We start from the raw sequence: 27,190 nt of genomic DNA on the forward strand, positions 1-27,190 counted from the left end.
CAGGAACTTATCTCATGTTTCAACAGAATGTACAGGATGTCTGAGGTAGGACAACATGTTCGGCTGGCAGGAAAATGACCCTGATGTTGTCTCATAAAAATCTTTTTGGCTGAGCGCTATCGCAGGGATGAGACCACACTGCCCTTTAACCTTCTTCAGTGATCTGTATTTCATTATGCAAAGTCAGTAATTGCACATAATGACGGTAACACAACTCAGTTTGCCGAGTACTGACGACCTCCCTAACTGGAAATCGCGGCGCCTCAGAGGTTACAAAGCGTCGACTTTGAGGATTCAATCCAAGGAAAGGAGAATGTCTCCGGAGGGAAGTCCTTGCCCCAAAGAAAATCAGTGGGTATGTGTGTGTTGACCATCCTCCCCTCTCCTCCCCTCTCCCTCTGGTAGCTATCCTTGCCCCATGGTGTTTGAGAGTGGTTTTGAGTGTTTGGCAGGTTAAATTTAGCCTATTGATGTAAGCTGCATTCCATTCACAACAGACACAGAGACACACTCACAGTCTGGCTTTAGTGTCCAGGAGTGTGAAGATCAGGGAAGATCAAACTACCTACTGTAGGTTGACCCCTGAGTCTCCGTGTCTCCCATTCAAGGATACAGGTTGCACAGTAGGGACACCATCACAGGTATGGACAAGCCTCATCAAGGTGTATTTTGTGAATATGTGGTGGATTTAGATTATATTGAGGTATACGTTAGATCATTCAAGAATGTCACTGTCTTGTGATAAAAGAAATTTGGCTGGCTCTAACTAACATTTATATTTTCTAGAATTTATAGGAATCACTTTCTTATGACCTTATGGATTTTGTGACATTTGAGAGATTATCAGTTAATTATACATATTTTCTCTCTTTAGAATTGACTGACTGACTGACTGACTGACTGACTGACTGACTTTGCAGGCTGTCTATTTTGCATGGAAATAGTTTTAAAATTCTCACAAATATCACAGCTGCAAAGTCAGCAGACAGGCACAGCTGAGCTATTGAACATTTAAAATTTAAAGACGTATATTTATAATTTTACTGTCTGGTATCATGTTTTGAATTTAAGAAGAAAGGGAACACTAAATATATACAACCACTAAAAATTTTAAAAAGTAATTTTGGATGTTGTGTGCCTTTTTTTTCTTTCTTTTTTTTGTATTGTTGGACATTTGCTGTGTGCACCTACACATATAAACATAGGACACAATATTCACCCTTGACCTTTACACAGGTAATTTATCTTGCAACAACGTTAACAGGAGATGCCACTAACGTTAGCTCACGTACTCAAACCTTTGGTGCAGTGACGAGGCCAGATTTAAGAATTACGTGTGTGGTACCAATGCAAGTACAATGGGGCTTTGGGATTATGCAATACCCTGTAATCTGTTAAATGTAACCTCTACAGAGATTATTATAACAAAACAAACACTGATATAGCAGATTTATTTATCCGGGCATCTTACAAATCATATTCAAATCCCAATATATGTGGACAGCAAATGGAAGACAGACATTATAGACTTATAAACAAACTATATATAGTACCAATGTGTTATGTAACAGAGAAGAATAGAGCATTAAATATGTCTGATCAAGAGGAGTTAGGTTTTTTCTCTGTCATCTGATAAACAATGACCTTACACTTGCACTGGCCAAACATCAAACTCTGTTTAGCTAACTCTAACATTGCACTGATGTTCTGTGGGATCAGATTATTAGGAGTTAAACTCCTTCATTATTACTTGGGCAGAACAACTACATCCTGTGTCCTGTATGTGTTTCCAGTCCTCCTGAGTTCTGCCAACCTTGCCAAAGCTTCAATGTCACAATTCTGTACAATGCCAGCTGGAGAGAGGAAGAAGTGTGCAGCAGCTATTTGCCGAGAGGTCCATGGTACCAATGGTATGATGTTAGAGCTGAGGCTCAGCGGACAAACACACTGCTGCCAGAGAATATCCATTCTGATCTGGGTTCAAAATGTCAGGGCTACTCTCCAGCACTTGCCATAAATAAGCGAATGGGGTGATGTACTACCTATGTTGACTAATCCTTTGTCGTTGTCCTTTTCAAAAGTCTATTTCTGGGTGGGTGGGAGAGGGGAGGGACGTTTTGCAGGCCAACTGTGTAGCTGTTTGGATAATGTGAAGGTTGGTGACAGCTGGGGTACATTCCGTCACTATTGGTGGATGAGGGAGCGTCGTGTACATCCAAAACTGATTCTCGACTATAATGATAACTCATTTTCCATGACAGGACTTATAATACGGAAAATTCGGTGACACCTTTGACGTCTTTTTTTTCGACCCTCCCTTAAACCCCTTCAGATGACAGAATTATATCAGGGGATATGTCTGTGTGTATATTTATATTATCTATTCTGTACTTTCCAGCTCTAAAACCAGGGCTGGATTAACCCTCCAGGGGGCCTAGGGGCATAAAGTAACTGTCAGCCACTATTCCTCCACCCCTTTCTAAATTTGTTTATGATCATTTGATTATATTCTCATTTATTTGAGAGAAGATACCATACAGTTTAAGTGTAATATCAACTGATGCAAAGACCTTTCTACGAGATGGCCTAAGAATTAGATAAAAAATGCCACCTGAAGGTGCACACTGTTTCCATTTATACTGTGCTTTTGTAACGAGTACTGTCAAATAGATGTACAATTAATCAGATTACCATGATTGCCACACTGTAACCCTGGGGCTTTTGGGACCCCTCAAGCTATTATGTTATGTTATTTAACCCAATAACATTAAAGAGAATGGAAAAATTAGTCTTAACTCAATCATATATGCTAGCACACGTTAGAAATTTTGAAAATGTTAGCTCAACACTATATAAAATGCAACAACCAGTATGCTGTTGTTTCTGATTGTGATCCTCAACATATTTCTTTTTGTTCTCATCTTTGTTGTCTGACAGGGGACGTCATGGATCTCGGAAAGAAGCTCTGCACTCCTAAAGACATTATGTTGGAGGAGTTATCGTTGCTTTCCAACAGAGGTTCTCGCCTTTTTAAAATGCGCCAGAGGAGATCTGACAAATACACATTTGAAAGTATCCAAAATGAGGCAAACGCGCAGCTAAATGTAAGTCAGCTTGTGTGTGTTATTCAGTCATTTTCATGTGTTTGAATGACTGAATATATAATATCTAAATTGTCTGTGTATTACTCATTCAGCAAATTTATCAGCAAATATGCTCTTGAAAAAAAAAAGTGTTACAACACATGGATGATAACAGAGACATGTGCCGCGTGCCTTCTGCATCCTCCTGCCAAATCTTCTGAGAGGCTGCTCAGGCACTTTGCTGTGGAGCTGCTCCCTCTTTATCATTGCCTGCTGATATGTGTGTGTGTGTGTGTTTTAGTGTGTGTGTGCACGTGTATCTCAGCACATGATGGACAAGTGCATTCATACATGAGCCAACTCTGATTGTTTAGTTGCGCAACTGATATTTTAACCGAAGCTGAACATGTGTGCTGTTCTTTACTCTGTTTTGCAGAATGATATTTTAGCTGAGGGTACACACACTGTGGAAATTAAAGTGGATGCACCCACCCATGGAAATACTGCTAATGCAGAAACCTCTGTTTCAGGTAATGATGCTGCTGAGCAGATACAGCTGTTTGTGTCAATATGGAACACTTCAAACATAGTTATGATTTTAAAGTATTAGAAAATCTATCATAATCATAAGTAAGAAAATGTGATGTGTAAATGTTTCATTACTGAAAATCATTAGTAGAGGCGAACTATACCAATTTTCCACCATCAAAGTGTAATTCACAGTCAAAAGAGATTGTGTAAGGCTGTCGTAATAATGAAAACTTATATCATACAGTTATAACAGCTGGTCCTATCACATGGCAGCTAATGTGAGTAGCATGAAACCATGTATGTAACTATGATTGAATACACAACCTGAGGTGCTTTAAATGCTTTATTTTATTTTGGTATATTTGAAAAACCAGAAGAGCCCTGTGCTTATTCTAAAAAGCTTCCGTAGTGTGTCATCCCATATCGACACATTATACTATGAGTGCACACTTCAACTATGTGGTATTTTAAGGCCTTGCATCGTAATGATGGACAACTCAGTCTGCCTGTGTTAAGTGTTCTCTAAGCACAGTCTCTGCTCATAATCCTATCCGCTCTAAAATCCTTAGCCTCCCAAAAAAAACAGGCTAAAGAAAACAGCTCCGCGTTAACTGCACATCAAGCTGTCAGATGACTCTGCTGCGATTTTAGAACAACATGATCTCACGCTGACTTTTCTCTTCCGCTGTACCTGTTCGTTTTTGTTCTCTCCTTCACAGATGCGACTGCAGAGAAGTTAAACACCACAGCTATGCCCAAGTCCTATCACTCTCCATGGGAGGAGGCAATCCTCGGTGACCCCGACCTCGCTGAAACTCTCAAACTAAGAATGCCTGAACTAGACTCACGACCTGACCTTCCTGAATACAAATGCTTTAACCGGTGAGAAAACTGTGAGCACATTTCAGCGAATGAGTGCAGAGTATGAGAAAGAGTACAATTCACACCTTGATCTAAATTACAGGGTTGCCACTCCTTATGGTGGCTTTGAGAAAACTCCCAGAGGAATCACGTTCAAACTCCCGGAGGTGGACCTGAACCCGCCGAGTTACCCAGAACTCCAGGAGCCGGGGATTAAGAGGCCCACCTTCAACAGAACAGCCCAGGGATGGATATCTGAGGGCACCCATCTGATCCTTCCCACTTTTACCGTGGAGCCTGCCGACGTGCCAGAGTCTGATGACCTGTAGGTGGTTGTATGTAATCTGGCAACATGATGTTGGCTGTAATATTGTGGCCTCAGCCTGCGATGACAACAAAACAGTCAATTAGTAGCACAGTTGCAAATCCTTAACAGTATTTTGGATTGTTCCCACGCAATGGACACGAAATGTTTCATTCTTTTGTTTTTCAGTTGACTAGTATGTTTGCTGTCGCTAGAAAAACTGTTTCCAAAGAAAGTCATGTAAATAGCCAAAAGAATGTGCTATACAGAATTCACAAAAGCCAGAGTTTCCACTGATACTGAAAACAAAACTGTAAATTTTTATAAATTTTCAAATGAAAAGAGAAGTATGTAATGTAAATAAAGAATGCAACTTATTTATTGATGGCACAAAATCAAAACTGGATCATGCAGTAGGTTATATAGTTTGTAGAATTTTTATTATAGATAGTAGAACAAATATATACATTAATATATAAGTGAAACTGAAAATTTCACGTTAGGTATATTTATAGCTCTATAGATATAATATATAAAGATTGAATTGAAATGAGATAAAAGTGGAAGCTCTGTTTCATGTCAAGGTCCCATATCCTCGGAAGAGGATTCAGAGTATTTAAGCAGAAGAAAAAGGGGATTTCACAGTGCAACCGAGATTAATTTATCTTGAGAAAATCACAGAGAGATCACCAATCTGGGAGGAAGACCGAGGAACCTGGACTTTGACCTGTGATGGCATGGAGCCGTGCTAAAGCGCTTCTAATTAGAATCACTGCATCTCATGGACTCAAAACCTTTGAATTTGTATGTATACAAGAAACAACCACTCCCTGCTGAGAATCATGTAACATGGAAACTGTCACACCTGCCTTGTTTTGAGTGCAATGACAGTAAAGCAGAAATTATAGATGTTTGTTCTGTCTTGTTTCTGGTCATGTGGATGGAGTAAAAATAAGATTTTATTTTGCAGTAAAACAACCTACAGCAGCAACTCTGTGTGTTAGTGCAAAATACACTCGGTGTCTGTGAGTAACATTTAGTGTTGAGTTCACTGTTTCTGGAAAATCAAGCAGAAAACATTTGAGCAGCATGATTTTACTTTTACTTCTAACACAGTTAAAGTGTTTGATGTCTCAGACCCCTACATACATACATACATACATACTGAATGTGACTTCATGTGCCCACTGGACGAGGGAACCATTCACAAAGACAGCTGGGAAACAGAGAGCAGCTATAGAGGAGATCTGACAGGATTGAATTCAAGGCCAGTGGGAAATGCATGTCTATCATTTGTCCAAAACCTCAGTACTCCAAAGAATTTGCACACCATTCTCACAGAACGGTCACCACATGACGATATATGAACAATTTTGCTTTTTCAGCTATTTCAGACTGTCACAATAATAAATGTTAATTTGTATTATTTCCAATTAATGTAGAAAGTAGCATTAGTAGACAGAAGACATCATTTGGAGTTTTTCTTACCCACACACCAAAAGATGAGCTGTTTTATGTATTGAGATATAACTGTGGGAAGGTCCAGGGGTTTGACAGTAATAGTATCTGATACTGACCTCAATTCAAAGGGTATACTGGAAGTTGAGGCCAGTCTTTGTGTGACAAAAGTCTAACAACTAGAACAAAAAAACTAACTGAACAAAAACTACCATGCAAACTCTGACTCCTAAGAGTCATTATGGTGGTAATTGAAACTACATCCTGGATATTAGAAAAGAAAGAAAACAGATACAAACAACAAACTCCAAAAATAACCTTAAGAACAGTTGAGTCTTTTTATAAATAATACCAAGAACTCTTCATGTATCCCGAGGGAGATTTCAGTGCTATTGCTAGAGCAAAGCCAGGATTAGAGTAATGCCAAATACAGTTATACTGTATGTATTCAGTATATATATATATATATATGTTAATGAACAGAATAATTTCCCTGAGCCCAAGGTGATGTCTTCAAATAGCAAATAGCTTTTTGTATTTGATGCAAAACCCAAAGATACTTACTACAGCACAAGACTGGAAAAGGGGCAAATGTTCACACTGGAGAAGCTGGAACCATTACAAGTGTGCTTAAAAATTGACATGAACAGTTATTTGATTATCAAAATACATGCCATGTATTTTTCTTTCAATCAACTAATTGATCAATCAACTAATGGTTTCAACTCCGCGTTACAGTGCATCACTGAATTGTTTTCTCCATGACTGTAATAGAAGAAGTGCCTGCTGAGTATCACTGAAACAGATTTCCTTTTGGACTCAGAATCAGTGAGAACCTCTCCGTGTAACAACACATGAAGAGTGTTTTCCATTGTTTTTCACAGGCTAACCCACACGCTGTGGACACACACACACACACACACACACACACACACACACACACACATATACAGTACTGTAAATAATCTACTGGGATCCCCTGTGCACACTATATTTACAGGGAGTGAGAATAGCAGCAGCTGATGAACACTCGGCATGAGGCATGCTGATGGTAAACACTGTGTTAAGATCACTGCGTCACCAAATCACTCATTTTATCCTGGATTTGTTACAAATCTGAGACTTTTTTTTGTTTTTTTTGTTTTTTTTTTTGTTTTGAAAAAATGTATGGGTTTACTGTATAATGAAAACATCTCAACTGTTTTCTTTGTCAGACTGGGACAGATCTACAAAAAACTTGTGTAGAAAAAACTGGGAGAGAGACACACCAATTAGTGAGTATAATTTTTGCTGACGCTGGCTCGCATGCACCATCAGCCTCTTTTAGTCGTCCTGTCTACTCTTAAAACCTGCTCAGCTCTGCAGGCTTTCCCCTGCCAGGCCCTCCATCTGCCCCGATTTTTGTCATTCCATGTCCTGTTCACTGCAGCGTCAGCGTCACAGATAGAAATGGTGGATTTAGAGAATGTCTGTGATGTTATCAGATAACACTAATGCTTATATTATGTGTTATTTGCGTCACGACTGATAAGAAAGAATCACAGCCTCTCTGTGGCATGTAAAGATAATCATGGCATATTTACACATTTGGTATTGCAGTTGGACTCCAAACAAAAAACATAAAACAGTGTTCTGTTCTGGTATTTGACATTTACGAAACACAGGCAGGGTTCAGTCCCCACAGTGCTGCGTGATTATGAAACCAGTGCAGTCATGTGATGTCTTCTCTCATCATCATCATGACAAGTTGGAAGTCTGACCTTCCGCCAGCACACAGTTTGCCATGCAGGGATTGAAGACTGCAATACAGCAGCAGTGGACTTGAGGCTACACTAGGGGCGGAGTTTGACCTCTCAAGTCTCAAAACATCACTAATCCGCGTCGGACATTCTGGCACAGGCCATCACCAGCCCCACTTGTACAAGAAAGGGACACATTTTCACCGGAGAAAAAACAAAACAAAAACACTGTCCGGACCGGGTCTGTGTGGCATCAAACACAGACTCGGGCTGCCGCCTGTGTGCGCGTCGGAGGGATTGGTAATGCTGCACTATGACAGATAGTGCGTTACATGCGTCTGGACATATCTGCAGTCATTTCTAGCCAGTTTTATTCGCAGGATTCGGCGAGAAGTCGTGGGATTTGCGCGTTGACAGCTGGACCGCCCTGCGCCTTCATTGGAGGCGAGCAGCCAAGGAACCGCTTCCCTTTAAGGTGAGTCTGCAGAGCACTTGTTTTCTCAACGCCTAAATGCAAGTTGCGGCATATTTATGCTACTGTAGCTGACCGGGCGCCGTTCCCGTATACAGTTGACTGAGAGGCTGGTGGAGCACTGGCAGCACGCCTCCTGCTGTGGAAACGCGCTCGACGAAGATTGCGAGGTTTTCAAGGCAGGAAAACAAAGGATTGTTTAAAAAAACACAAAAAAAATCAGTTCAATAAAGGATTTATGTCCTCGTTATGAACCCTTCTGCAAAGATGGGTGCTTAAGTGAGACCGTATAGGCCTATACAAGCGTCACATGGTGTTCAGAGAGGTTGGTGCAGAAACACATGTGGGCACTTGTAAGCAAATGTAAGCTTTAAATAGGATTTTTAAATATGAAAAATGTTTGAATATTTATGCAATTTTGTGGTAGAAATGACGACATACAAACATACAATCAGTAATGTTTTGAACATATAAATTAAAGGCACATTTACAAATATGCCTCTAACAATATAAAACATAGTATATGCCTGTTCAACATCAAAAGTAAGAATTTTTTCCTTGTCATGTGATCGTAAGTGAAAATATTGATATCTCTCCACCTATGTATGAATATTACAAATGTACCCTAAACAAACTAGAAGAGCATCAGATGAGGAAAAAAGTGTCTTCAGCTCTGTGTTTTCATTTTATGGTGTTGGGTTGAGCTTTTGGTCCTAAAATTTAATGTAATGGAATTTCAAGACAAAGCTACTGTTTATATTTATTATTACACCCCTAAAGTTTTATTTATTATTTATTTTTATTATAATTGCACATTATCATATTCATAAGAAAATAGTATTTCAGGGCAAAGCCGAACTGTACACTATCCTTGCAAATTTGAATTTAAGCAAGACTGCAGCATTTTGAGTTTAAAAATAGCCTAGCATTTGTATTACGTTTCAAAAAAAAAGTAGTATTGATAAAATGTAACAATAACAATCCAATAAGTGTAATGTTTAGGATTCATTGTAATGTTACCCCTTGCATTATTATTCTGTTACTCTACTTATGTATATTTAATTTTTACTGCAAACAATGTATAAGTGATGAAGCAATGGCTGGGTGAAAAATACAATTAAAAACACATCTAAAGGTAACAGAACATTTGTAAGTCTTAAAAGTTGAATGGGGTTTGTCGTTTCTATATAAGCCGTTGTAAAGTATTAAAAACAGTTCAGATGTTGTCATGTTCTTGCATCAGCCGTTGTGGTGGTCAGATTGGAGATTGTGGAGGGTTGTGAAGGCGGCTGATCATAGAGGTGGTGCCGAACTCAAAGCTCAGGTCTTATCTCTGTGGTTCTCAGATATGATATTCACAATTCATAGTTTCAGAATGAACTGCATGCATTGTTAATTTTAGTTTTTATCTGCTATATTGAGTAGGAGTGTTTGATCTAATGAAGAAAAGTGTATTATTACATTATGTCTTCCAAGCTGCACTGTTGACTTGTGTAACTACATTTATGGTGTGCCTCGCCCTTTCTTCCTTCGCCCAGATTTTATCGAGTTGCCATTCAATGTCCAGTAGCACATGGCTGAAACTGCCCTGTGGCTGATCCTGACAATGCTTTCAACAAACCGCTCTGGAGGTGCATGGGGATGAAATGGATGGAGCCCATGGCCAGACCAACGCACCAGCTCCCACCTCCCAGCATGTCCAGCTGCAGCAAGTCTCCTCCAAACTCTGGAGAAGGTAGATGACACAATTCATCTGTCATCTCACCAAATAAGTCATTTGGATTAGTGATGTAATGAAAACTGTGTCCAAGATGAACTCAGTTTTTATCCATGGCTGCTTATTTTATCTCCACGGTGCCATGCAGTAATAATCCTATTTGAACCATCGGTACATCAGTGCAAACTAAAACAAAATGAGAATGCACTGAAGTTTACAAGAATGAATATGTCCTGTATGTTTAGTTTGTATGATTTCGTTAAATCAAGTTTAGATTACTCAAGAAGAACAATATATAATGGGATATACATGGCATGTAAATGACCCAAAAGAATTCAGTTCAATTCAATTCAACTTTACTTGTATAGCACCAAATCACAACATTCATTGTCTCAAGGCACTTTACAGGGTAAGATCAAGACCTGTCAATATGAGAGAAATCCAACAGTTTCCACAATCAGCAAACAGTTGGCAACAGTGGAGAGGAAAAAACAAAATTTTATCAGGAGGAAACCTCCAACAGAACCAGACCTAGGGTGGGTGGCCATCTGCCTCGACTGGTTGGGTTGAGACATAAAGAAACAGACAAGCACCCTCTATGTGAAACACAAAATATACGATACGATACGATACGATACGATACGATACGATACGATACGATACTTTATTGTCCCCATGGGAAAATTTGTCATGGACTTCAGTGCAGCATACATGTCAAAACATGAGGATTTGTTTCATTAGTTGCAGGCTCTAACTCCATGGCATGGGTGAAGATGTTCAAAAAACCTGGAGGAGGCCTGAAGAAGTCCTACCAGCCTGGGAGCATGCTGTCTCTCGCGCTCACCAAAGGCCTGCTGAATGAGCCGGGGCAGAATAGCTGTTTTCTAAACAGTGCTGTTCAGGTGAGAACCATTTTCTACCAACTCTTAATTACTGAAAATAAACTTAAATTTTATTATATTACTTACTTACACTGAAATAATTACAAAACTATGTCAATGCTCAAACAAACAATACATTCTTCTTGTAACATTTCTGCACTTAGTTTGAAGCACCACACTGAAAAGCAGCATACACAGCATTTTTGATCTCCAGAGGGCAGAAGTACACCACAAAACCAACTCCACAAACTGTAAAACTACAGCACACAACAAACATCTTGTTTATTTGGCAAACATTTTAGGAGAAGTCTGGACTCAGCCACATGGATCAGCAAACCAAAATAATGAGCTGAAAATGATTAAAAGCTGTGAAAAGTTGCAGAGTCCAGTGTTAATTTTCAGTTTTCACTAGCAACCCTTTTTAATTACACAAAGGCATTTAATTCAATGTTAATATCAAAAATAATTTAATCTGTCTCCGCAGTTCCAACTTCTGAAACCCTTGAATAAAATATCTCGATCTCAGCTGCTGTTGTGAATTCTTGGCAGGTGCTTTGGCAGCTGGACATCTTCAGGAGAAGTTTGAGGCAGCTCTCAGGTCACTTTTGTCTCGGTGATGCCTGCATTTTCTGTGCTTTAAAGGTTTGTAGGTTCGGTTTTTGCATTTAAAGCTAAATCAGTCTTTGTTTTGTTTTTATTAGTATTGTTTATTATGTCATATTTCTCTTTGATGATTCTGGTATTAAACATTTCCAATAATAATGGTTGTCAGGGATAGTTTTAACAATTATCATGAACTAACTAATCATTGTTTTCTTTTTATTCAGAGTATATTCAGCCAGTTTCAGCAGAGTAGAGAGCGTGTGCTCCCCTCTGACAGCCTGCGTAACGCCCTAGCTGAAACTTTTAAGGATGAGCAACGCTTTCAACTTGGCCTGATGGATGATGCTGCAGAGTGCTTTGTACGTTGACACTCAAAAGTAATAAGTCCTTTCCACAGTGACTGTTTTATTGAATAATGTTATCGTGCTTCCTCCTCTCACTTGGAGGACTCAGACTCTATTTTATCATATACAACCATTTTAAATCCGTTTGAATTTAGTTGGTTGTTACAGAATTAAATAACCATGAAGATGTAGATGTTTCAAGTGTTTCACATACATGTTTGAGTGATGACTGATTAATTCAAAGTTTGTAAGGAAACACAGAATTTTTAAGGTTTTAACATAACAATTCAATCTTTGTGTTTCTAACTGTGCCATAATGCATATGTAGCACGTGTACGTATGTGCATGTATGCAATACTGGTACTGTATCTGCTCTTACCTCTTATCTAATAGGAAAACATCCTCGAGCGAATTCATTTGCACATAGTTTCAGACACTGCAACTGATGCTTGTTCATCCAAATCCTGCATCACCCATCAGAAGTTTGCAATGATGCTTTATGAGCAGGTAACTGTTATTATCAGAGCTGTTTGTCATTTCATTTGTTCAATGATGTGGAAAAAAACTGTGCAGTACTGTTCTAAGATATGCATTAATGTGAAGTACATAGAGACGATAATAAGATGCTCAGTTTTTACAGGAGGAAGAAAAATGAAGGTGATTAAGAATAACAAAGAACGACTCCTACAGCTGCCATGACTAAATGTTAGAGTTGCGTAGTGTAGTTGTAGTGAGTTGATGTTAATGGCTTTTTAATGTACATGTCATTTGCTAAAAGGTAAATACAAAATGTAATCTGTTAAATAATCTTTCCTTTTCTTTTGCAGTTTGTGTGTCGCTGTTGTGGTGCATCTTCAGACCCACACCCGTTCACAGAATTTGTTCATTATGTCTCAACCACTGCGTTATGGTGAGTGCTGAATAAATGTCAAAAGTATTAAACAAGTTTACTAGAAAATGATGTGATTGCAGTTTTCTTAGTTGAATATCTTTCCCTCACTTCAACAGCCGTAGTTTGAGTCTCTTTTTATATGTACAGTATATCGGAGTGTTTTCACTGTTAGTGTTGTGCTGCATAAATTTGTACGTTCAGGATCCTAAACTTGACCTTTAGAAGCTTGATGTGTTTTTTTGACACCTGAGTGATAAAAACGCATCACTGACATGTGCACTGTCGTGACATGTTCTGTAACACGCTCCACCATTAATCACTTGTGATACTGGATTTTAAAGATTTAGTTAAATCATCATATTACTTAACAGCCAGGGTTGATTATCATCTCTGGGTCTGCCCTGACGTTTCCCAAAAGGCTGAAGATGCCAGACGATTGTTTGGTTTTATATTTTCATAATTTCCTCAAATATGAGGCAGCACATGATGCCTGCTCAGTTCACTTTTTGCATGCATGTGTACTTGAGTCCTGCACACTGCAAAAAGTAATCGTTATTAAAGATTTGGTTTAATTCAAACCTCCTTGTCAGCGTGTACAAAAACTGAACATTATAATCTTCCTAAATGTATGAATTTGTGGAAGATCTGTGTTATTGTATTGCATTTAATTGTATAGGTGTACGGAATAAAGTGGCCAGGGAGTATATATCCCAGTTTCAAGCAGTTCTTATTGATAACAAGTTTGTTACTGCATGAGTAAAGGTTATGTGTGGAGGTTGTGGTGATTTTATTATTTATGAGCAGTCTCTGTGTTTACACGTTGTATGCACAGCCAACAGGTTGATCGCATGTTGGGGAAGAACGAGCGGCTCAGGTCAGACATGTTTGGAGAATTGCTGCAGGCAGCAAACAACACAGGTGACCTCCGAAGCTGCCCGGTATGTGATTAATTGTTAATGTTTATTTAATTGTGATGTTTTTCTTGAATGAATTAACAAATCTTTTCAAAGTGGTGACTCAATACTTTTCCCTGTTCAGCTGTTTTGTCAAAACATCTGTCTGAATTGGACCATTAAATGCTGATTTGATACAGGCAGTTATTAATGAATAATTTAGCCGTTCAGCCGAACAGTTAGCATGTTACTGTAAAATGGACACAAAAATAATTCTTGCAACTATGCAGAGTACACTCTGTGCTTTCTGCTGTGACACTGCACTTGAAGCGGCCGGAAGGAGACGGTGCCAGACTAGTGTTAGGATATAAATAGCAGTAAGGGCTTATCCACTGTTTTTCTCTCATCTGTATTTGCTGCCACTGTCTTCCTCTTCAGTGTGCATCTCTGTGGTGAAGCTGAGTGCTCTGTTCCAATGAACCCATTATTCTACCGGAAACATCAAACTGCAGTACTGACTTTACAATACTGATGTGCAGATATTACTGGCTCTCTTCCATCTTTGCAATAGTCCTGATTGTGGCATTTTGAAGTGATGAGTCACATGAGTTTTATTTCAGTCTTGTCTAAGTGTGTGTATGAGAGACAGAGAGATTAAGCCGCAAAGTAAAGGACTACTCTGACATTTAGGAAAATTTGCTCATTTATTTCTTATTGAGACTTGAAATAAAACCTCAATTCACTTTTATCTCTTTGGATCCATGATCCATGTTTAGCCTTCCTTCTGCACAAAAACTGGAAGCAGGGGAACAGCTAACCTCAGCCGTGTTGTTTACACACTGACATCCTATTCTGTTTTATACGCTGCAGAGATTTTGACATTATTTCTGGTCGACTGGTTTCTGTCTTGTTTACTTTATTCCGGTATCTTTGATGACATTATCTATGTAGTGTAAAGCACTTTGTAACAATAGTTCTATTGATTTCTGTCTGACTTCAACGTTTTTCTGTTATGAATGTTGATATTATTATGGGCCTTCATATATGTTCCTACATATTTTGCAGAGTGACTGTGGCCAGAGTATCAAGATCCGCCGTGTGCTCATGAACTGTCCAGAGATTGTGACTATAGGATTTGTGTGGGATGCTGAGCAGTCTGATCTTACGGATGATGTCATTCGTTCACTTGGCCCGCGTTTGAACTTGTGTGGGGTGAGAGCATCATCTCCGTCATCATCATTGTTGTACTGTGCAGAGAGATTTGCCGGTTGAGGCGTGAAAAGATTTTACCTAAAAATTGCATATCCACAAAATTCAACCAATCACATCTCTCTTTTTTTTTTTTCCTTTTGGTTATGATATTATAAAATCAAGGTTAGGAAGAAAAGGGTTATCAAAACTACACACATGAATTTTATTCTCATAGGATTTAGCATCTGCCCCCAGAGAAATATGCAGAGATCAAACTTCAATTTGCTCTCTTTCAGCTTTTCAACCGTGTCACTGATGAAAATGCCAAACGGAGCGAGCTACATCTGGTGGGGATGATCTGTTTTTCGAGTAAACACTACTCAGCTTTTGCCTATCACACCAAATCTTCAAAATGGATGTTTTTTGATGATGCTACTGTGAAGGAGGTTAGGAACTCTGCTATTAATCTGCTTTATCCCAAAGGTCTACTACCTGTTACTGTCTGTTACAAGCTCTTATATCATACTTTTCTTTATCACAGATTGGATCCAAATGGAAAGATGTCGCCTCTAAATGTATCAGGGGACATTTCCAGCCACTTCTTTTATTTTACACTAATCCTGAGGGAAGTCCAGTGTCTAATGAAGATGCACCAAGACAAACCACGATGTGTCCCCGGTACAAAGCCCAAGTAAATGGTGACATGACAAGTAAGACAATCCTCCAGTTATCCGCACATCTTTACATCTTTATTTACATATAGAGGCTTTACAATACCTTTACTGTTATATCAAACAATGTGACAGATGCAGCTGTTCTTTGTACTGCTAACTTTGAAAAATTATATATTTCAGTGATGTAGGGGCCTATAAAAATTGTTATTGCGCCATCTTAAACAACAGGTAACCACAGGATACCTCAGGATAAATGAAAGTGGAGGAGGAGTGGAGGAGGAGTGGAGGAGGAGTGGGGGTGGAGGTTTAAACACGAGCCGCCTTCTTTCCTTTGAAAAGTGAGAATGGTAAAATCCACTCTGCTTCCAGATCATTATCTCCAATATCATTACTGCTTATTAAACACAAATTTTTGTGTTTAATATTTTGGCCACAGTCAGTTGCCAAAAAGAAATAAATCACTAATTTCCGTCCGTTGTAAGCTCTGGACCGTATGTATGACAAACAACTGCCTGTTTTTCAGATAATGAATGACTGAATTTAGAATTTGAGCTGAATCGAGATAGACATAATCCATCATAAGCTGCGTAGTCACACAAAAAAAAAAACTCTGAGAAGTTATTTTTCACAAGTGGACGTGTCAGAGTGGATTAACTTGTTTATCCCATGGCTATTGGCCTGCAATTAAAAAAAGTATGCTTTGTTTATTTTGAAAGCAGCGTCCTTTTTAATTAAAACTTTGTGTCAGGTACACACACACACACACACACACAAGGTCTTTGACCCCCCTGGGAATAAATATTGCTTTACTGCTTCACAGAATAGAACATCCACAGTCTATAAAACACTTCATTTAGAACGGCGATAAGGCCTTCACATCAGCCTGTGTATGTAGTACATGTATGCCACATTTTCCACATGCATTCTACCTCCACTGAGAAACAAGTGTGGAAAGATGATCACTTAATTTGTAAAGAGTATGCAAATAGACATCCCTAGAGAAGGAAGTGTGTGAGCGTCACTGTAACACAAGTGATTTGTGAACTTTAAGCAGCTAATATTCAAGTCATTCTTCACAATATTTAACCAATAAAATGACTTACGTGAAGGCGACTGTACACGTGCACACTCACCTTTTTATCAAAGGTGCACTTTTAATTATAAAGGTCAAGTATCTTAAGTCACCATATGCTCAATTAGGGTCTGATTAGCTTCGCCAAGGAGGTTATGTTTTCCCTCGTGTCTGTTTATTTGTCAGCAGAGTTACACAAACAGGTCAGTGCTGATTTGCACTGAACTTGGTCATTTTGGGGCAGATCTGAAACATTTACTATGAATTTGAATTTTTATCACTAAGGTTTGGTGTATCTTGTTTGACACTGGCAGAGATCTGCGCTCTCTAACTGCACTTCTAGTTGGTGTACAGGTTATAAACAATCACACAAATGAAGAATAATTTTTGTAATGTGTCAGGTGAAATGAGACAGCAACATGGTAGTATTATTAATGACTAATAGGAGAGTGATAGGAATTACAATATTTATATTTGTCTGATAATGTATTTCCAAAAAAATCATATCTATTATAGCATTTGAACAATTTTTCTTAAAGTATCATTAAATGAAATGAAATGTCAAAAAATGCCAGTACCTATGACAATAATGATGTCACTCCAAAAAATTACAGTTATGGTTTGCATTGGGATTGAGAGAGTGTTGTTAAACCGCGGGCAGAAAGATTGTCCTGCCCTGTGTGCTGGCTTGAACTTGACATGAGGATGATGCCTCTGTTTGCACGCAGATTACCACCCACGCCTCCCTCCCTAATCCCTGCTCCTGTGGCAAAGCGCACTCATGCTCCTGCTCCACAGTTCTCACTCCTCCCCTAGACATTTCCGATGTTTGCCTCCATTAATATATCTGGTTTTTATTTTGGTTTTTTTGGCAATGGCGCCTTGCCTGTTTAGATGGATTGTTCTGCTTTAGTGTGGTGGCCAGACACTTTGACTGGCATGGGACGGCATTCTTGTTTTTATGAAAATAAGCGTAAGTAAAAGATATTTTTTTAGTATTAGAGTCAAGCATAGCTCAGATTGAAACATTTATTGTTTTTTTTTACTATAATCTCATTTGTTAAATTATTGTTGAGGCTTACTGAAGTACTGTTAGTTTTCCCTACAGTACATAATGATAGGAGTTTTAATTTCTTCCAATTTAATTTATCCACTCCAACTACAACTAGCCAAGACAACTGCCCTGCAGCATTATACTACACTTGCATTACTAAGCTTGAGAGTGTCTCTGTAACTTCAGGCAACGTGATGAAGTGTGTATTAGTTAATTACATGGCAGTTGTCTAAATCTAGCATGCTTTTTCAGTAGAGGTCTTGTACTTATGTCAGCATTAGGCTACATGAATAAATCTGAAAATCCATAATACTACAGCTTACTCACTGCTGTTACTCACCCCTGTTGTAACATCCAGCAGCCATGCACATGCACACAGCTTCATGCAGTTTTTATACCTTGTGTTTAAGAGAGCATTTCCTTCACCTGTTTCCTATTTATTATACTGTCATTATATTTTACTGTAGGTTTTCACAAAAATGTGAAGCATTGTCTTGAAGCTCAGTACTGCTTAAAAATTCAGTTATAAAGAAGGAAACAGTGCTGCAGAAAGTGATCTAACCAAGACGCAGAAAGGAGGTGTTGAGATATAAAACTGAAAGACAGTGGCAGCTGTTAGGTAAATGTGCTGATTTGGAGGCAGATGTTCGCACTTCACTGCAGCTCTGTTTCTCACAGTGACCTGCTTGCTACAGAGGCAAAGAGGCACACTACAGTGTTGGCAAATCTGTAAGCAGTAGTGTATTTTAACATGCATGATGCACTGGCATCTGTTCTTAGGTAAAGAATTTTTGTTTTGTTTTGTCTGCATTTGCAGAAAGGATGCAAGGTTACCAAAACATCTATTATAGCGGCACTGGAATTTGTAATGAGTGACAGAGTAGTTAGTAATGACCTGACTGATGAGCCTTGGTCAGAGAGTTGAGGATATAATGATGGTTTCTGAAGCTCATTGCCTGCAGTGCATAGCACACTGTAAATTAGTTTGAACCCAGAACAAGTTGCGGGGCCATCAGATGGCTAACAAACACCTCAGGTTAACCTCATATTTCATGTTGTACCCCAAAACAGTCAATGATGTACACAGTCATGTCAAACACTGATTGTTTTTCAAGTTCATTGATGTCTTCTGCAGGTAAAGTAATGTCAGAAGGCCTGAGAAAATGCTATTTATGCACCAATAAATAAATCACAAGTTCAAAAAACATCAAGTGCAGTTTTCTGCATTGAAGCACAGCAACTCATCTGCCATTTCATTTTTTCCCCTCAGCAAAACATCCCCTTGGCAGTCCTAACAAATTCCAGGAACCTTTCATGGAGAATTTGCAGAGGCCAGGTGAAACGTCAAAAAAGGACAGAGGGCATCGGAGAACTGACCCATCACAACACAAAGGTAGGGCATTGTGTCAGCATCATAGGTATAGGGGGAACACTGATATTACAGAGGCAAAAACAAAGACATACAGGGGCGATACAGTGCAGATAATTGTAAGTCACAAGATGGTGGAAATAGTCATTCCACTAATGATCTGTCTCTGCTTTGTGTAGAGATGGCTCATGCAAGATCATCACCTCCTCCAGAGAATGGACTGAGGCCTCCTGCGGACCAAAAATTAAAAAGCTATCAACGCACTGAGAAGTCATCAAACCATTCAAGCAGAGGATCTCAGGAGCCACGTGGACAGTCCTTGGTCACACATGGTGGTGGGCATGGTCAGAAAAACAACACCTCCCCAAGTCGCTATGATCAAGATAGCTGTCAGGAACAATGGGAAAAAGGTGGAAGTGGAGGAAGCCGCAATAAATCTAAGTCCACGTGGAGACCCATCCGGGAGGTGTTGAATGTGGACACTGTGCTGAACGAACTGGAGCAGCGCCGGCAACAGCAGCATGACAGTCCCCGGCGCAGCAAGCCTTCCTCACAGGAAAGGGTGCACGCTGAACCAAGTCGAGACCATGAGAGGGAATATGTACGAACCAGAGACGATCGAAAGCAGAAGTGTTTAATGACGATTTATGAGGATGAGCAGAGGCTTGAGACAGAGAGCCACAGCTCTGTAGAGTCAGAGAGCAGGGCCAACCAACAGAGGGGCAGCAGGCTTAAAGGTGGCCCCAAGACGCTGCTGCGTAGTGACACCTGGACCATTCAGAGGACAGAGTCTGGCTATGAGAGTAGCGATAGACTCAGCAGTGGCTCCACCAATCCTGACTCACCTGGGGTTGATGGCTTTGCTGTTAAAGACCAGAGATCAACACCAGAGGCACCGTTGCAAAGGTAAGACACAACTGTGAAATTTTTCGGGGGACTTCTGCACAAGGACAAATGGAGGTGTGGAGTAAATACTGGATTACTGACAACTACAGATGTGGTAACAGCCTGATGTTAAGAGCCTATTCCCATTCCCAAATTTGGAAGAAACCCTTGAATTAAATAAAAACAACATGTTTGTTTTGAAAATTCATACCAGTAACAGTCCAAATTGTGGATCTTAAATACTGTCCTATAAATAATTCTCATTTGATAATTAGTCATGGCCCTACTGTACAGAAACAATGAAACTGTTTTTATGTTTCATATGTTTTCAAGTGAAGGGATTATGTTAATAGCTGATGAACCACATGCTTTTCTTCTATTTCTTCTATTTCTCAGATATTTAGTATATGTATCGAGGGGTTTGCTATTCTCATCATCATCACCCAGGAATACTTTTGATTTCCTTGGAAACTATAAACACAACACGTGTTCCCATGACATTCCCTTTTCAAATAATGTGTATAAGATCAATGTCAGGAAGATGGTTGACACTGTACTGAACTGTAACTGTCAATTTACATTCGGTATTTATTCGGTATGATTTTAAAAATAAATTGCAACATCTCATTACAAATTATTCTTTGAGATGAAAATGATTTGTCAAATTAACTAAAAAAGAAATGGCAAATGATATACTGCAATATTAATAAGCTTTGTGTATATATATATATATATATATATATATATACCCACATATTAATATATGGTATAAGTATAGTATAGTTTTATATACTTATTTATACGTATATATATATACGTATATATGATTTGGAAAAGTCTTTGTTTCTGCCAGTGTTTTTCATGGGTTTCTGTCCATTATTTGTCTTTCTTTTGTTTGTTTGTGGCTGTGCTGAGACATTTTACATTTACTGTATTAACTGATGAATCAGCTTGAAAACATAGTAGTACGTGACATGAGAGTAATTTTTGTCTCTTATTTCCAGCCAGCTGCATCAAAAGGGAGGAGATGCAAAATCAAGTATAATGTCCTCACCTTCATACAACGGTCAGTTCTGATACTTACTGAGCTTCATTAGTTTTTCCTAGCACAGTAAAAATCTCAGCAGGTATTAAATGCAGTGCGTGGAATACCCACATCCAGTTACCTAGTTCTGACTATTAAATATTACATTTTTATTTAGTTTTTGGATTGTAATAAGTTAAGTAAATTTAGTTTCAATTATAATGTAGCCTGACGCAGTGTTTGACATAATGGGATGCGAATAATTATCCCCTGGCAACAAGTTCACTCAAGTGAACTTAAAAACCACAAAGCTGAAGTAAAAGGATAGACTGAGATACCAATAACAAAAGTATGAAACTTTAGAGCATAAAAGAACATGTCACTGTTTACTGTCAGTTACATCTCACTTCTAATCCTCAAACCTCCAGGAAAAGATTTGCAAAGAAAAGAATTAAGTCTTCGTAGATCCAGTATGTAATTACAAGGGACACACCCTGGGTTACACACAATGGCTTGAGTATATTAACACATGACTCTCATGTCCTATATTATTAAGTGTAAGAAAGGTTATTTCATTTTGCCCTGTGCGAGTAGGTGCCTGCCACAGGAGAGCAATTTCCAAAAGAAACTTTTCTCTGTTTACTTCTGTCTATTTTGTTAGTCTTTAAAAACAAACAGATGAAGTGTCATCCACCTCTTCTGCTGATAATGTGAGAGTAATTGAAGATTGATTAATGTCAGAGTTGATTTCTGAGCTTGTTCTGGTTTATTTAACCTCTTCACCCAGTCAGCCCTGCAGAGGCATTAATCTGATAATAATCCTACAAAGCTCGTTCAGATAGCACAGCTGGACATGGCTGCTGGCATTGTCATGAATATCTTTCTGTTTCATGCGCTGCTTTGAGTCTGCTGCACTTGATACTTTATCGAGGCTATGTGCATCTAGAGCCAGTGTTTCCAACTGGCAGCTTTTATCCTTGCATGGACCTCTCCAGGGCAACAGCAAGGGAAAAAAATAACACGTCTATTTTTAAAGGGAAGGAATTCGGCACCACACTGCTTCTCGCTGCGCTGGTGCATGGGGCGAGTGCACTGACTGGTTCATCCAGCTGTGAGAGAGTCTAGTGAGATTAACACTCTGCTGCCACCTTGTGTCCTGACAGGGCAACAGCTTCTTAGTCAGACGTGTCGGCCCCTTTGTCTTTGCTTAGTGTCTGCCTTTAATTAATTGTGTGTGTATGTGTGTGTGCGCCTGTGGATATGCAGATGCCCACTTCATAATTAGTGAAGAAGATTAGGGCAAAGTGAAAAAAACAGTATTTAAGCTTGGATATTAATCTCAGAATTCACAGAAAAATAAATCTGAATTATGAGATTAAAGTCTAAAATCTGCGATTCAGACGAATTCTGACTTTATTCTCAGGATTCTGAATTAAATCTCAATTCTGAGAAGATTAATCTCAGTACTTAAATCTGTTTTTCACTCTATTCCTCTTCCTGAGATTGTTTTTTTTAGGGCAGATGAATTCCCATTTGTTAATATTATTATGGATTTTTATTTTCTGTCATAGTTTAGAATATTTCTACTTGTAATCAATTGCCCTATAGGGCACAATAGTAGTTTTGTGCATTAATACATGTTCTGCATAATTTCATTCCAGAGTTAGCAAGGTCAGAAGATAAAAACACTTTTTCCAGTAATTACAGTATGTAAATAGCTACTTGTCACAGTAGTGCAGACCTGTCCAAAAGGAGGACTGCTATACAGACTGTATTCTCAGTTTTTAAATTGTCTCACTTTCTGTCAATATGTTTTGATCACCTTTATTTCATATTTTATAGGTAAACATCAACCCAAACCTCAGGGAAAGAACCATGACCAAGTTTCACATTCGCATCTAAAGTGCAGTCCAAGTTCGAGGTAGTGTACATTGTATTCAAGTATTCCCATTGTACATGAATAATCACTTCCATTATTCTCTGGTATAAACAATTCTCTCTTTTTCGTAGACGGAAATCAAAGTACAGTTGTTGCACCTCCAGGAAAGCAGTGTCTTCAGACAGGGACTCTGCTGGTTCCGATAACAGGCAGAGTGATCAGCAGGAGCTGACAAACTGTAGAGAAAGTACAGCCCTGAGGCATATCACAAAAACCAGCAGCTCAGAATGGAACAGCTCTGATGATCTTGCTCTCTCGGAGCCCGAGGAAAGAGAAAGCACTTACCGCTCCAGCAACAGCGAGGCCGTTGCCTCTGATTCCCAGCGTCCTCATATTACCCCGCCATACCACCCTCCCAGCAATGTGACTGCAGAACCTCTTCAAGTGAACAATCAGCGTCAGCTCGGCACGACAGGGTCACCTCACCTTCGATCCACCCAGCGGATCTCTCCTCACCAAGGCGAAACAAGCCATGCCGTGTTTCGTCCGAGGATGCTTCAAGAACCCTTTCCATCATCTCCTCGCCTTTCATCCACATCCTACGTTAGTCCTCACAGGAAGCCTGACATGTCAGGCCTCCGAACCTTCTCAGATGCAAGCTCCAAGTCTGGCTCTGACCCAGAGAGGAGTACCCCATCGTCATGTGAAAGCGAGGAAAGACTGACTGGATGCAGAGTGGAGCAGGCGGTGCCAGCTCAAGAGGTTTCTCTAACAACATACTTCAATGTGGATAACTGTATGACAGAAACATACCGTCTCAAGTACCACAACCAGAGGCCTCTTGTCCTCTCTGCCACGGTGCCACGGACAGTGGTTGCAACTGAGCGAAGAGATACCAGCCACACACTCCCCGCTGACACACACTCACAAGATGTGCCAAAAGCCAGACCTGAAACAAGTGAGCCTCCATCACTATGCTTGCAAACCTGAATGTACTGTGGGGCTGTGCAGGACATAATATATGTACTGTGAGATGATTTAAATTCAACCACCAGAGATCCTGCTATACTGTTGATCCTGTAGCAGCCAGTCCTTTTAATATGTCTGGTTGTTTTATGAAGCAGGACCATTGTATGGAAGGTTTAGAATCGTATATGATTTCTGCATCAATAATGAAGCCCCTTGTTTTGTCAGGCATTTAATTAGTTGTGTCAACTCCAATCATGAACAATTTCCAAGTTAATTTTGAAAACTTTACTCTTCCACCACATGCATCAATATCGCAGTATAAAATTGCATATTACCCTAATGGAGGGTTATATTTATATCTGGAAAAGACAAAATGACAGTATTCAGTTGTCTTCTCTGTCGTGGTGTAAATGTACACAAGGGGAAGCTCCATAAAACACAATGTTAATAATATTTTTCTTCTTTTTTGTTTTTTCTTTACAGGCCATAATAGCAATAAACCCACTGCAAAATGGAACCCAGTGTCAGCCAAAGGACTGGATGATCATGGTTTTTTATGAGTGTTACTTGGTAAGTTTTGTTTACAAGGATGGACAGTGGTCAGTGGAGTACTAACTGGATGCCAAAGAGTTTAGAGAATGGAAAGATGTTCAGAAGCCCGCCATCTCCGAATTGAGCGGAATGTATTTATGCAAGGTTGTCACATAAGTTAAACCTATTTCTAAATGCTGTCATGTATTGTGTGACAGATAATCAGCTATTACATATACTGTCTTCCATTGTCCTGCAGCATTGCTGCAAGAAGATTTAGTTTTAACCAAAATCTGGACTGTTCTCAGTTTGCACAAAGAGTTTTTTGAGTCTTTTAATCACCTTATGTCAAGTTAAAAATGTTTATTTTTTTATTTGTACAGTAGTTCTGCAGAAGTGATGCAGAGTTGAAGATATATACCGATACATGTAAAGTCAGACATGAGAGATAATGGTGAGCCACCATTAGATTGATTGTACTGTGGTTTGCACAGTAATTATACAAAGATGACAGAAGGAAGTGTGATAACAAATCACAGCATGATAACATGAAAGGATATGTGAAAGATACTTTATCATAATATGATGTCATTCTATAAAAAAATAAAATAAAACCTTCCGCGGCAGGTTAAAGGTAGTTCATTTAATCACACCAAAGGAGAGTGAAGTAATAATATTGGAAAAGTTTTTTCTGGGCAGCTTACTGATTTTATGCACATTGAGGGCTTTGGGTCACCAGGGAACAGATGTTGCAACATTCACTCATATTCGGTTACTGATTATTTGTTATCATTTATCAGTTCTTTTACAACATTTATCTGTTAATGAATGACTGCAGGCTGCCCCGTGACAGCCAGCCTCCCATTGGCTGTGAAAATCTGCCGAGAAAGATAAATAAATCATTGCTTCAAATGATTTGTTCATTTTGCTGGAACATTATAGGCACATTTCATGCCATCATTCATAAAAATGTAGAGATCTTTGAGAGAAACAGACTGTGTTCAGTTTCTGTCAGTTACAAAGCCTATCATTTGTAGACTATGACGTTCTGTAGCTGGGGCAGCCCTAAGGTTATTCAGCAGGTCACTATATGCGATCATGTAAACTTGTGTATTCTACCTTCGATTGTGCTGGTTCTTGTAATCCTTTTTTGTAATTCACAGTGATGTCAAATTGTATTTTTTCAGTCTTCCTCTTCAAGTAGAAAGATTTAAACAGGTCTGTATTTGCAGGTATTTTCATAAAGATGCCAATATACTTAATATGCCTCTCTGATATTATTATTGACCATACAACACAAAAACACAAGTATTCTTGTTAATAAGATTAATGTTCTGAAACCTGCATGTGGCCTTTACAAAGTCTTACTAGCTGTGTGTACAGCATAAGCATGAGCATGAAAATATTGGACTGTGAGTCCAACAGACATAAATTCTATTGGATTTTACTGAATTGTAATAAAATACATTAATTAAACAGCATTTTGTAACAACAGTTGATTTGGAAACTTTTTAACACTTGAATGATGTTCTATTCTCTTGCTCATGCCAGAACACGTACTTTTGTTTCTGCATCCATTGTAAATATAAACGGATGATGCAAACAATATGCTGGAATTTGCCTGTCCAACACATACTATGCATTCACTAAAAGTTACTTTAAGATTACTTTAACAGCAGATTTTGGTGTTTTTTAAAGCTTTGTATTCTGTGCATCAGACATTCCTGAGAACACATAAAAATCAGTGTTACTCAATTTTCAAATATTAATATCAATTTTATTTTCTGGACATTAAATTGCCAAGTCTTTTCCTAAACATCCTGCCATTTATACATTATACATTCATGTGTGTTTTCACTTGCTTTGCATTTTTTTTGTCAAGGTATTGCTCTACTATTGTCACTGCACATACTGGCTCACATTTGCTGTTTGTGTGTGTTGTGTTTGAGTTGTCTGACATCAGAGATTTATGTGTGTGTGTGTGTGTGTGTGTGTGTGTGTGTGTGTGTGTGTGTGTGTGTGTGTGAGTGTGGGTGTAATCACACCTAAACATGTAACCTAAGCATCTACTTGCATTTTTCACGGTTTATTTATTGACACTGTTAAAATTCAAGAAAAAGGAAGCATCTTCTAATAATGTTTCATTATTTTCACTTTCATTCATTATACAACTCATGCCTTTACAAGCTGATTGTGCTGTAGTTATTATAACTCTATTTTTTTACTGTTATTTTAAGATATCTAATATACTAAGTAGATAAAGAAATCAAAACTACTAAATCATTGGATTGGCTGAAGCTGAACTGAGTATATTAACCAGGTTATCTCAATGTTGTCTCACCTGCAAAGTGTTTTTGTGGTTTGTTATGTGACTAATGGTTCTATATTTTATCTACAGTATTTTTCCTGTTAAAATGATTTCCTGTATCTGTAAGAAAAAAATAGGAACTTTTATTTTACGTTCTGATCTGTGTGTCTTCAGTTGTATCAAGAGTGCCTTGACATTTTCAGTGTGAAGAGTGTGTGTTCGTGTGTGTGTGCGTGTGTGTGTGCGTGTGTGTGTGTGCATGTGTGTGTGTGCATGTGTGTGCGTGTGTGTGAGAGTGAAACCACACTTATGGAATGAAGGAGATGAATGAATGGGATGGAGGAGGTCATGCAAAACTTTTGAATATGCAATGCTAATAGTGATAATAGTGACATATCTGCTGACACTCCTTTGTGTGCACCCTTGTACTGTGTTTGTGTATGTGGGGGTGGGGTT

The 27,190-nt window shown here is 38.8% G+C and overlaps 2 protein-coding genes across 3 annotated transcripts; both read left to right on the forward strand.

The window, feature by feature from the left end:
- The first annotated feature begins 523 nt into the window (after positions 1–523).
- On the forward strand, positions 524–5,686 carry myoz2b (myozenin 2b). Of its 2 annotated transcripts, XM_023418571.2 has the most exons (6): positions 524–641; positions 1,794–1,910; positions 2,938–3,104; positions 3,520–3,613; positions 4,334–4,496; positions 4,579–5,686. In XM_023418571.2, the coding sequence occupies exons 2-6, from the start codon at positions 1,829–1,831 to the stop codon at positions 4,802–4,804; spliced, it is 732 nt and encodes a 243-aa protein (XP_023274339.1). In that variant the 5' UTR covers positions 524–641; positions 1,794–1,828; the 3' UTR covers positions 4,805–5,686. The 2 variants fall into 2 exon arrangements, with proteins under 2 accessions (XP_023274339.1, XP_023274340.1); XM_023418572.2 differs by lacking the exon at positions 1,794–1,910.
- Positions 5,687–8,029: 2,343 nt separating this feature from the next.
- On the forward strand, positions 8,030–26,885 carry usp53b (ubiquitin specific peptidase 53b). Its single transcript, XM_023418552.2, has 17 exons — positions 8,030–8,451; positions 9,987–10,183; positions 10,907–11,067; positions 11,596–11,688; positions 11,874–12,008; positions 12,387–12,500; positions 12,821–12,903; positions 13,718–13,823; positions 14,844–14,990; positions 15,266–15,415; positions 15,511–15,679; positions 19,040–19,162; positions 19,318–20,044; positions 21,028–21,089; positions 22,890–22,968; positions 23,058–23,884; positions 24,379–26,885. The coding sequence occupies exons 2-17, from the start codon at positions 10,084–10,086 to the stop codon at positions 24,453–24,455; spliced, it is 3,153 nt and encodes a 1,050-aa protein (XP_023274320.1). The 5' UTR covers positions 8,030–8,451; positions 9,987–10,083; the 3' UTR covers positions 24,456–26,885.
- The last annotated feature ends 305 nt before the right edge of the window (positions 26,886–27,190 follow it).

The sequence above is a fragment of the Seriola lalandi genome, unplaced genomic scaffold (assembly GCF_002814215.2).
Source record: "Seriola lalandi dorsalis isolate HSWRI2012SDOR001 ecotype SW California unplaced genomic scaffold, Sedor1 jcf7180002054582, whole genome shotgun sequence".
NCBI classification, from domain to species: Eukaryota; Metazoa; Chordata; class Actinopteri; order Carangiformes; family Carangidae; genus Seriola; species Seriola lalandi.